We start from the raw sequence: 13,050 nt of genomic DNA, 5'->3' as shown, positions 1-13,050 counted from the left end.
TTATTTAAGAATTGTGATCACATGAAGCCATTTATTATCACATAGTTGTTTGGCTCCTTTTTAAATCATAATGATAACAGAAATCACCCAAATGGCCCTGATCAAAAGTTTACATACCCTTGAATGTTTGGCCTCGTTACAGACACAAGGTGACACACATAGGTTTAAATGGCAATTAAAGGTTAATTTCCCACACCTGTGGCTTTTTAAATTGCAATTAGTGTCTGTGTATAAATAGTCAATGTGTTTGTTAGCTCTCATGTGGATGCACTGAGCAGGCTACATACTGAGCCATGGGGAGCAGAAAAGAACTGTCAAAAGACCTGCGTAACAAGGTAATGGAACTTTATAAAAATGGAAAAGGATATAAAAAGAAATCCAAAGCCTTGAAAATGCCAGTCAGTTCTGTTCAATCACTTATTAAGAAGTGGAAAATTCGGGGATCTCTTGATACCAAGCCTAGGTCAGGTAGACCAAGAAAGATTTCAGCCACAACTGCCAGAAGAACTGTTCAGGTTACAAAGAAATACCCACAGGTAACCTCAGGAGAAATACAGGCTGCTCTGTAAAATGACGGTGTGGTTGTTTCAAGGAGCACAATACGACGATACTTGAACAAAAATGAGCTGCATGGTCGAGTTGCCAGAAAGAAGCCTTTACTGCGCCAATGCCACTACAAAGCCCAGTAACAATATGCCCGACAACACCTTGACAGGCCTCACAGCTTCTGGCACACTGTTATTTGGAGTGACGAGAACAAAATAGAGCTTTATGGTCACAACCATAAGCGCTATGTTTGGAGAGGAGTCAACAAGTCCTATAGTGAAAAGAATACCATCCCCACTGTGAAGCATGGTGGTGGCTCACTGATGTTTTGGGGGTGTGTGAGCTCTAAAGGCACGGGGAATCTTGTGAAAATTGATGGCAAGATGAATGCAGCATGTTATCAGAAAATACTGGCAGACAATTTGCATTCTTCTGCACGAAAGCTGCGCATGAGACGCTCTTGGACTTTCCAGCATGACAGTGACCCTAAGCACAAGGCCAAGTTGACCCTCCAGTGGTTACAGCAGAAAAAGGTGAAGGTTCTGGAGTGGCCATTACAGTCTCTTGACCTTAAGATCATCGAGCCACTCTGGGGAGATCTCAAACGTGCTGTTCATGCAAGACGACCAAAGACTTTGCATGACCTGGAGGCATTTTGCCAAGACAAATGGGCAGCTATACCACCTACAAGAATTTGGGGCCTCATAGACAACTATTACAAAAGACTGCATGCTGTCATTGATGCTAAAGGGGGCAATACACAGTATTAAGAACTAAGGGTATGCAGACTTTTATTCTTTGTTGCCATGTTTTGTTTTATGATTGTGCCATTCTGTTATAACCTACAGTTGAATATGAATCCCATAAGAAATAAAAGAAATGTGTTTTGCCTGCTCACTCATGTTTTCTTTAAAAATGGTACATATATTACCAATTCTCCAAGGGTATGCAAACTTTTGAGCACAACTGTATATATATTTTGTTGGCTCTGCACCCGTAGAAGCGCTTCATGGAAATCGACGTCATGTTGTTGTGTCACGTGACTCGGTACGGCAGAAGTTAACCCTTTAAATCACAGTTTAGAGTCTTGTGAATGGTATTCAATCGGTTTAAATTCATTTAAATTATGCAGTGCATATAGCAAAGCCAAAATACAATGTCCACGCATGTGAACGCGGGGTCGAACAAGGTTAAAGCATTTGTATGGATTTCTTTGAATTTCATTCTTCTTCAGTAACACTTTACAGTAAGATTCTGTTTGTTAACATTGTTAAATGTTCATGATACCTAACAAAATACATTTAAAAAAACATTTTTACACCAAATTTTATTAAACTTGGTTAATGTTCATTATTAAAGTTAGTTCATTATGCATTAATGTTAATGTATACAACTTTTAATGTAAACATTTTTATTATAATTTTTATGTTAAGTAATGTTATTGTAAAGTGTTACCTCTTCCTTACATTTAAATTCATGTTAAAACAATGCATTCTGTTTGCTTCCTTAATTTAAATTAAATTCAAATTCACGAGGGATTCTAAATTTCTGAATATTGCAAAATTATGTCAATGGCTGTTACTGAATAAGACATTAAAGGTGACCTCAGTAATTTTTTTTCTTTTAAAAAGTTTAGCTCCTAAAGAAATGAATAGTAATTTTGAAACGTATAAAATCACAAGTATTCTCATAAGATGAAGACTCCAGTCACATCAGTAACCTTATAAAAGCTGTTTTATTCTACATGGAGAGCGTCCATACATGGGGGCTGCCATGTTAGAATCACATGACCAGCCGAATACTACTCACTTAATCTAAGTAACCATCCTGTTGTTTGACACTTTCACTCATTGATTAAATTCATCATGGCTGACTGTGAATACTAAATTTCTACAATGACATTGGTAACTAAAAACGGTTGTAGGCTTTGACTGACAACACAATACATTATTGTGGAGGTTACAATAACATTGCAATGTTACATACAAAGCTATTTACTATTATTTTTCTATTAAGCTACAAAAACTTTTTGTGGTTGTGATGTAACTACCATGAGCACATTAACATATGACTACCCATGTTAACACTTATTCAACACTTATATAGTATTCAGCAACTTGGTAGGTGCATTGTCACTTATTTTATGTGCTAATAAATTAGCCAATCATAACAGAGGCCATTTACATATTGAAGTCTTAAAGGTACTATTGCAAAAACAGCCCATTTAATTCAAAAAGTCAGAGAGGGAGAGAGTTAAAAATTGTCATGTAACACTTAATTACATCTGCTTTTGGTGGAAAAAACAGTACTTTTCTAGCAGTACTCTGGGTCTTTTTATTTAATTTTTTTAAACAAAAATTGAATTCAGAAGTGAAAGGTACAGAGCCACTTCTGGAACAGAGAGGACATTTATTTTCTGAAATAATTTGCAGTTCACTTGCAATAGCTTTGTACATCCTTTAGAAAGATTAACCGTGCTTTCACTACAGTGACCATAGTTGAACTATGGTATTTGTAGCAAAACCATAGTAACCACAAAATGTAATATGATTTTATTACAGTAACTATATTTTAACCATGATTGTAAGGGGGTTTAGAGGAAAGGAGGAGGCGAGAACCGGCTTGACAACTTAAATAATAATTTATTAAACAAAAACCCAACCAAAAACACACAACTAAAAACACAGCACAGCTGTCTGTAATTCTCTCTCTCTCGAACTGTCGTCCCCGGCCGCCTTTATCCCTCGCGCACCCCATCAGGCTGATTGGGGACCGGGTGTGTCTCATTCCAACCCGGCCCCGCCCTCCTCGGCTCCACAATGATATTCATAGTAAAACTAAAAAAAAAAAAAAAAAAAAAAAAAAGGAAAACACAAATTTTGGTTATAAAATCATTCAGAAATCAGAAAAATGTATACTTTTTCTCACGATATTGTATCGATACTTAGATCCATGTATCGTAATGTATCGTGATATTTTCAGTGCAGTCAGAGACGTTTATATGAAGCACGAAAGAGACTGAAACTGATACTGCAGCATCCACGGTTTCTCTCACAGACATGCTGGACCTCTCTCACGCATTTGGATCTAGGGCCGGGCAAAAATATTGATTTTCTATTTAATCTTCATTTGTACAATCCCAATGTCAATTCTTAAAATGCCAAGATCGCACTTTCCTTCTATCTGCAATCCGCTACAATCATATGTGCGTAAATACTTCCCATATGCTAAAAACAATGTGTGTGATTAGCCACCGACTGGTAGATTTTTTAGATTTCACTCACCACTGTTTGAGTTGTGTAGTGGCATAGAAGTTTAGCACTGAGATCTTTTCACTGCGTGCTGAGAGTAAAATCTTTGACTCTTTCTGTGTATGTGAGCCAAAAGACTAGATCCAAGCAATTATTTGTTGTTTAATAATGTCTCTTTTAATATCCTTTCTGTTCTCTACAGTCAGTTATTTATCAAAAACAACAAAAGAAACATTTAATTCTAATCTCACATAGCATGAATGCTGTAAAAAAGCCATTTGACCAAACAAACACCACTGTCAAAGTCCCTGCCACAGGTCAGACCAGTACCGTTTTTAGCACTTGTTCTAGATATCCAAGTAAATAATTGTTAATAGTACAAATTAGGCATGTAAACAACAAACATGTAACAATATACTGTATATATGCTATATAATATATGCAATTTCAGTATTTATTTATTGATGTAATACATGGACTATATTTAAAAAAAAAGATCAAATGTCACCAAAATGATGAAAAACTACTGATAAAATAAAATATGTAAGACCCTAAGTCCATAATTTAACAAGTTAGAAGGTCCCCTGTTTAATGAATAACATCATTAGCTGAAAGATCATTTCTTTCATACTGTATGTAAGTAAAATGGACATTATAACTGAAATATACCCAAATTAATTTTAATTAAAATAGAAATCTAATCGTGACGTATTGATCGCAATACGTATTGTATCATGAGGTGGCTGGCGATACCCAGTCCTACTTTCTACATTGAATAAGTTCAAGTGTGAACTTGAAAATATTAGGTAAATATTACATTTGTACTCTATTCAAACATGTAACAATGTATGCTCTAGCTTATAAGTAAATATTATTCATGATTGTTTATCTTTACAATGCATCATTATAAACCAATCCTAAAGTAGAAAACCTTGTCATATTTATTTGATAATTTAAGAAAAATTTCACAGGTAAATGAAATAAGTACATTTTATTAACTTTTCAAAGCTGGTGCACAGCATGCTATTTCTAATAGATAATAATGAATGAGGTTTCATGGTTTTACTGTTTGCAAGTTGATTTACACCATTTCATTGTTGATTTAGTTGTTAGGTTTTGGTAATTTCTTATTTTGTGATGTGTGAAGTAATTTTCTACTCAAAATGACCCATTCATGATAAAAAAATAAAATAAAAAAAAAGATCTGTTGATTGTTACAGTCATCGTGTTTTGTGCATTATGTGTTGAGGTCTGGATCTTGACCACCATTAAAGCAAGGTGATGTTGTCTAATAAACTACATAGCATGCACTAAGCTTCCCTGTGGAAGGCTTCCATACTTTATGTCATGTGGTACATGACTAAGTATGTAAAAACACATTGAAATGCTAGTACACTTTTAAAAAGTATGGCTTAATTCAGTGCTACATTGCTGAAGTAAAATGTACAAATAAAGAGTGAGTACATTTTACTTGAAACAGAGTATTGCAAAGTAAACTACTTGAGAATTTCTAATTAAAGGCACTAAGAATTGTGTGTAGCATTTACTTAAATAATTGGTCTGTTGAATTTACTTGCAATTTCTGCGTGGAAATTGTTTCCTAGGTTTTTCTTATGATAACCCCACTCCAATTTTTTTGTGTATAGTAAAACTGTTAGTCATGACTGTAACCACAATTTGTTTATGATAAATGTACCACATATAACCATGGTGTTACTATAGTAAAACTAACCATGTTTTTTGGCAGAATGATTCATTTTTATTACCATAGTTATTGGTTCCTGTATTATTACTATGATTTTAACACCAATATGGTTAAAATATGGCTATTGTAGTAAAACATTAGTATGTATTGAGGATACCATGGTTTTACTACAAATACCATAGTTCAGCGGTGGATACTGTAGTAAAACCATGTTTAATTTTTGTAAGGGATGGATAAAGCTATTGCTATATGCTATTGTTATCTAACATATCTCATATTTCTTAAAAGAAAAACATGGAATTTGTGTTTCTAAAGCTTTAAAAACAAGTAATAGGAAACCAAATGGTACCCTATTCATGAAAAGTGCGTAAATGCTACAAAGAGTACTCTGGTGAATGTGTGTCTATATATTCATTTTGGCTCAGCTCTACACAGGCTGTGGGGGGCTAGAATGGATCCTAGACCCGAGATGGAGGAAATGTTGGCTGAACATGCTGCAATGAAGGGCGTGAAGGTCCACAAGCTCAGAGACCTGTTCCTCAACCACAACGTGTGCTGGCAGCTCCTCGCCATCCTCATCACTTTCACAGCTCTGTGGCATCAATGCCGTGAATGAAGACAAAGAGCCAACACGTCACCCGCACCTGTTCAATCTGACAGATATTGAAATGAGAATGCTTGTTTTGTCAATACATGCCATATGCCACAGTGTCTGTTTAGGAAACGGGCTTAATGATTTTGCACAGAGTAATTTACTTTCCCCCCCATAGCAAGTAAATCAGATCTTTATGCAGCTTTTTAGTCCTCTTTTTGCAGTTTCACAGCCATTATTTTGGTCACTCATCAGATAAGATGAACAATGAAGCCTGTATATTCAGTGTTGGTAATGTTTCTGCAGGTCTGTCTCTATTTATGTGATGTGTTTCAAGCAGCCAGTGTTCCCAAGGAGTAATTGCGTTATGCCGCCCTAGGGACAGGCCTATGTGAAATCTCCACCTCCATTGCCTGTTTGAGTCTCTTTCTACTGTATGACTCTGTTCCAAAACCTAGTGAGCTGCCTACATAGGCAGCATTTTAAAGCTGAAGTACGTAGTTTCTGTACAACTAGCGCCACTTGGAATTGCTAAAATAATGATACATAAATAGATAAAAAATTGTCTAATTTATCCAATATTTATGTGTACTATGTATTTTTATGCTTACAAGAGTATTTCGTTGTTAACTTTGCAACATGCTAATGGCAGTTTTTTATTTTTTTAAATCAGTTGTTAGGCATGTGTCCTGTACACTATTTGTATTTCACACGGAGTTGCTGCCTATGTAGAGCATTTCATATTAGTCACTTATGAGGTTCCATTTCAATTAGAAGTGCTGTTCACAGGGCCTGGGTAGCTCAGCGAGTATCGACGCTGACTACCACCCCTGGAGTCGCGAGTTTGAATCCAGTGTGTGCCGAGTGACTCCAGCCAGGTCTCCTAATTAACCAAATTAGGGGTTCTCGTGCGTGGAGAGTAGCATGAGCCTCCACATGCTGGGAGTCTCCGTGGTGTCATGCAACAACGAGCCACATGATAAGATGCGCGGATTGACGGTCTCAGAAGTGGAGGCAACTGAGACTTGTCCTCCGCCACCCGGATTGACGTGAGTAACTGCGCCACCACGAGGACCTACTAAGTAGTGGGAATTGGGCATTCCAAACTGGGGAGAAAAGGGGATAAAAAAAAAAGTGCCAATCACACTGGACGTGCCTTTTAGTTGACTGTGGCCATTTACCGTGTTGTTTTAATCCAGGCTCTGATCATTGAGAGCACAGGAAAGAGAATACTTCCTTTTAGTGGTTTCCTCCTTATGGCGGCCTCACTGGCCCTCCTCACACTCTCACTCTACTTACAGGTTCGCTGTGTTTACTCATTTTCTCATACTGCCTAATTTGGGTGGTTATTATATTGTAAATGATGACAAAATTTTAGGGTGAACTATTGTTTTAAGAGGAATCAAGACTTGGTTAAGGGTTATACAGTGGCAAGAAAAAGTATGTGAACCCTTTGGAATTACCTGCATTTATGTATAAATTTGTCTTAAACTCTGGTTTGATCTTAATCTAAGTTAAAATAATGAACAAACACAATCTGTTTTAACTAATAAGACACAAATTATTGTATTGTTCTTGTACATACTGAATACATCATTCAAACATTCACAGTGTAGGTTCAAAAAAGTATGTGAACCCCTAGGCTAATGACGTAAACCAAAGCTAATTAGAGTCAGGAGTTGACAAACCTGTCATCCAATTAATGCAACAAGATTGGAGGTGTGGGTTAGAGCTACTTTAACTTATAAAAAGCACTCAAACATTTTGAGCTTGTTATTCACAAGAAGCGTCTGCTGACGTGGACCATGCCTCGCAAAAAAGAGATCTCAATAGAGATCTTTATGCTTTGCATAAAGCCTGAAAGTTCAAAGTTATCTCGAAAAGCTTAGATTTTCATCTGTTCACAATTTTCTATAAATGAAGACGATTTAGTACTGTGGCTACTCTCCCTAGAAGTGGCCGTCCAGCCAAGATGACTCAAAGGGCACACCGCAGAATGCTCAATGAGGTAAAAAAAATAACCCTAGATTGACAGCTAAAGACTTGAAGGAATCATTGGAACTGGTTAACATCTCTGTTCATGAGTCTATATGGAAAACAGGCAGGACACCATGAAGGAAGCCGTTGCTTTCCAACAAAAACACTGCTGCGTGTCTGAAGTTTGCCAAAGACCACCTTGACACTCCACAACACTACTGGGAAAATTGTGGATTGATGAAACTAAGGTTGAATTGTTTGGGAAGAACACGCAGCACTACATTTGGCAAAAAAAGGGCACCGCATACCAACATGAAAACGTCCCAGTAGTGGAGGGAGCATCATAATTTTGGGCTGCTTCGGGGCTTAGACCACTTGCCATCATCGAGGGAAAAATGAATTTCCAAGTTTATTAAGATATCCTACAGGATAATGTCAGGGTGGCTGTGCGCCAGCTGAAGCTCAGATGGAGTTGGGTGATGCAGCAGGACAATGACCCAAAACATCAGAATCAGAATCCAAGTAAATCCACTACAGAATGGTTAAAAAAAACACTCTTTTTGGAGTGGCCCAGTTTGAGCCCAGACCTTAACCCAATAGAAATGCTGTGGAATGACCTCAAGAGAGCCGTTCACACTAGGCATCCAAAGAATATGACTGAGCTGAAGCATTTATGTTAGTTAGAATGGTCCAAAATTCTGAACTGTGTACAGGTCAAATCCGCAGCTACCGGTTATTGCTGCCAAAAGAGGATCGACCAGTTATTAAATCCAAGGATGCACATACTTTTTCCACAGCACTGTGTATGTTTAATGGGATGTGTTCAATAAAGACATGAAAGATTATAATTGTTTGTGTTGTTAAGCTTAAGCACATTGTGCTTCGTCTATACTTGTGACTTTGATCAAGATGATATCAAATTGTATGACCAATTAATGTAGAAAATCAGCTAATTACAAAGGGTTCACATCATTTTTCTTGTTACTGTAATACAACCAAGCTAAAATAAATGAGACATGTCTGACTGTTGTCTGCAGTGCATGAAACTAGTCCTGAGACGAGAGGTTTGGATGTGTTTGCCTTTGTGTTACAGGAGTTTGTAACCTGGATGCCATATTGCATCTTCCTTATCTTCATCATCATCTCTAGTGGGCCAGGTATATTCATACTTTAATTTTCATTGTGTGACATTCAGTGTATATAAGAGACTTGTTTGTGGCTCAACTTGCTTGTGAATTCTCTCTTCCATAGCTGGGGTGATAGCACCCCTTTCTGGTGAGATTTTCACACAGAGCTTCACACATAAACCACCAGCGTTCACCGTGGCCTGTACCCTCAACTGGGGTGGACTCTTCCTGGTGGGCATGTTGTTTCCTCTCATAGTGGTGAGCTACGACTGCTTTTGTCATTTTATAGCTTACAAATAGGTTACCAAAATGCCTAAATTCCTGCTGATAAAATTAGAGCACCATTATATTAGTTAAAAAACATGAAGTGTTTGTTTATACATTTAGCACAGTATGGTATGCATTATGGTCTGGAATATTTTTCCCCATTGGATTTTTCGACTTGCAATATCTCCCAAAAGAAAGACAAAGCGTTGCCATCTGGCGATCTTTATACTGAAAACATCTATTTAACAAACATTCCAGATGTAGAAGAAATGTACTGAAATAATGTACTGAAATGTGTTTAATAGCACATTCTGAGGAGCACTTTATGTGACTACCCTTTTAAGGCCTTGGCATACTCTTGGCAAAGTTATTCTTCATTCTTTGCTCATAGCCAAAAAGAAGTTTGAAACAGCCGAGCAACGGCATACTGTTTGCGAACATTCAGACACCCGCCACACCGCTGTGAGAGGCATTTATAGAAGCATTTAAATATGAGGACGCACAAGACTACGTGTAAAACCTTAACTAATGTGACATTAAAATGTGTTATCATCAATGACTTTATGCCTTAATTTATGAGTAGAATTCACACTAGATCACTAAAAGAAGCTCTCTTAACCACTCAGTAATGTTTTAAAGTAATATATATGTAGTAGATTATGTGCAATTTGTCATGTTTTCATTCTGCATTAATGGTGCCATAATATGCGCCAATTACACTCTGTTATTAATTTATGACACTGATACTACTGCAAAGATGGATGTATAAAAGAGAGTTAATAGGCAGAACACAGACAAAGGAATGATGATAAGAGAGGCAAATCTCACTTTGGACAGATGTCTCACTTTTGATCAGTAAAGCATCATGTGAGTTAATGTGCCCTTAAGAGTATTTGAGTAGATTTGATTCTTTTTGTAGACTAAATAAACAAAAACCAAAAAAATCACGACATGTTCTTGGAAAATGTCTCTAAGCAAACGATCGAACAGATGTAGATTAGTTTGCACCAGATCGATAATAACTCCGGTGTGTTCATGTTGACTGATCTTAACTGACTGAACAGGAATTAGCTGTCGGCCTCAAAGTAAGGAGAGCTCAAGGTTGCACCTACCGATGACGTGGACCAATGGCAGTAAGGTGTTTAGAAGCTGGTATGAATTTTCCTGAAAGTTTGTGTTGGCGAGCTGTTATGAACCACCGAAACAAACGCAAAAACACATTCGTTTTGTCCAGATTTTGTTCAAATTGACATCACACCCCTTCGTTCTTCGATTTCGTATAAAATATGTCTCAGCCTTAAGGGTGACCTCAGGAAAAACAGAGAATCAAATGTCATGTGGTTTAAAAACAGCATTTTATTGCTTTTGTAAGAGACTGCCCTTTCAATTCCAAAAATGCAATTTGTTGTCGTTTTTCTAAATGTTGAGAAAGTGAAAGACAATTATACACTATGTTGCCATGTTTTCCTTTCGCCCTAATATATTTATCCATTTGTGTAATTCTTACTTGCAGGAGCATTTGGACTACTTTTGTTTCCTCATCTTTTGTGTGGTCTGCTGCTTCTCAGGTGTGTTTGTTTTATACAACATGCCAGAAACAAAGAATAAAACTGTTTTGGAGATCACAGAGGACTTTAAGAGAATGCACCAGAAACCCAGACACTCACTACTGTCCAAACTGAGCTCAGTACATATCAATGACATCCAGACCACCATATCTACCAAGCTTTAGCACCAATGTAATGTCATGTAATGTAACCAAATCAGAAGTAGACCAATAATAAGTGAATATACCTTCAATAATTATTACTGTTTTTTATGATTGTGTGGTTTGTTTGACTCTCTTGTTGGGGGCATCAAGTTTGCAAAAACAACCCAAAATCCAATTTTAATTAGAGGCCAACTGAATGTTGAATCAATAGATTTGTACTTTGTCTCGCTTAGGGACACCAATACAAGTTTGGCCTGATACAATTGTAGGCTGGTGCAATGCCTTTATTGATGCTTCAGTAGAGTAATTAGTAAGGCTTTAGCCTCTCCTGAGTATTAAATCTTGTCCTCAAGGATGTGTTGACCTCTTACCACACCATAAAGTTACCAAATTAAATATTGGACTCCTCCAAAATCAGTCTACAATGTGACATCTGTCATATATCATCCATATTTATTAGGCTTTCTAGCATTAAGGAGATAATTACTTTACCGTTTACTGTTTTATGCTCTGAAAACATGGTAGAGATCAAACAGGATACACTTTGAGAATCCTTTTAAGAAAATTTCCCTTACAAAAATCGAGAGTTATGGTAAATTTGCCACTCATTATTTTCAAATCAAAAGCCTGTGGCAACAATGAAGAGTTTACCACAAAGCTCATTTGCATGTGGATAAAGTACGGCAAGTTTGCCAGAACTCTCGATTTTTGTATGGGAAATGTTTGTGAAGGATTTTCTAAGCATTTCCCATTTGATCTCTACCATGTTTTCAGAGCATGAGTACATCTTGTTGTCACATAGGGCTTTATCTCAGCAACTGCAAGATTTTGCTTCAAATGTCCAATCACACAAATGCTTGTTTTCTTTAGGAGTGGTTTTGTGTGTTGGTTTCAAACACATAGTTCAAAACTGTTTTCAATTTCTAGCTGTTGATGCTCCAAACTAAAATTACAATATCATCATATTTTTTTTTATGATAGCTCTTGATTTAACAACTGAAAACAATAAAGCTATGCTGGCAAATATTCAGGTGAGGGTCAACTCTGGAGTGAAGGTAGTTTTTAACTGAAAGGTTGAACCGGTGAACTGAGCTGTCATGAGGTTTAAATGTTGAAATGTTTGCCTATTCAATTTATTAAAGGGATAGTTCAAACAAAAATGAAAATTCTCTCATCATTTACTCACCCTCATGCCATCCCAGATGTGTATAACTTTCTTTCTTATGCTGAACACAAATGAATATTTTTAGAAGAATATTTCAGCTCTGTAGGTTCAAACAATGTAAGTGAATGGTGACCAGACATTTGAAGGTCCAAAAAGCACATAAAGGCAGCATAAAAGTAATCCATACGACTCCAATAGTTTAATCCATATCTTCAGAAGCGATATGGTGCGAGTAAGAAACAGATCAATATTTAAGTCCTTTTTTACTTTCAATTCTCCTCCCTGCCCAGTAGGTGGCGATATGTACAAAGAATGCAAATCACCAAAGACAAAAGAAGAGGAAAGTGGATATTTATAGTAAACAAAGGACTTAAATATTGATCTCTTTCTCACATCTATCATGTCGATTCTGAAGACATGGATTAAACCACTGGAGTCATATGGATTACTTTTATGCTGCCTTTATGTGCTTTTTTGAGCTTCAAAGTTTTGGTCACCATTCACTTGCATTGTATGGACCTGAAATATTCCTCTAAAAATCTTTGTGTTCTGCAGAAGAACGTCACACACATCTGGGATGACATAAGGGTGAGTAAATGATGAGAGAATTGTCATTTTTGGGTGAACTATTCCTGTAAGTACAATTTGTGTTGTCCAGAACAACACAACCTTTTACTGCTTTGCTGTTTCATGAATTGTTTTACTCTTT

The 13,050-nt window shown here is 36.8% G+C and overlaps 1 protein-coding gene across 4 annotated transcripts in view; it reads left to right on the top strand.

Annotated features, from left to right (window-relative positions):
• The window catches only part of LOC127434022 (spindle and kinetochore-associated protein 1-like), a 28,691-nt gene extending 17,340 nt beyond the window's left edge, over positions 1–11,351 (top strand). The window contains exons 1-4 of one of the 4 annotated variants that reach the window (XM_051686447.1): positions 5,934–6,110; positions 9,165–9,228; positions 9,323–9,456; positions 10,979–11,351. In XM_051686447.1, coding sequence (XP_051542407.1) covers positions 9,180–9,228; positions 9,323–9,456; positions 10,979–11,197 — 402 coding nt within the window. In that variant the 5' untranslated portion in view covers positions 5,934–6,110; positions 9,165–9,179 and the 3' untranslated portion in view covers positions 11,198–11,351. Of the gene's footprint in view, positions 1–5,933; positions 7,144–9,164; positions 9,229–9,322; positions 9,457–10,978 lie in introns of those variants that run through there. The other 3 variants (XM_051686446.1, XM_051686445.1, XM_051686444.1) reach the window with 3 other exon arrangements.
• The last annotated feature ends 1,699 nt before the right edge of the window (positions 11,352–13,050 follow it).

Source organism: Myxocyprinus asiaticus, chromosome 43 (genome assembly GCF_019703515.2).
Source record: "Myxocyprinus asiaticus isolate MX2 ecotype Aquarium Trade chromosome 43, UBuf_Myxa_2, whole genome shotgun sequence".
Taxonomy (NCBI): Eukaryota; Metazoa; Chordata; class Actinopteri; order Cypriniformes; family Catostomidae; genus Myxocyprinus; species Myxocyprinus asiaticus.
Note: the sequence above shows the minus strand (reverse complement) of the source record. Positions and strands in the feature narration are given on the sequence as shown.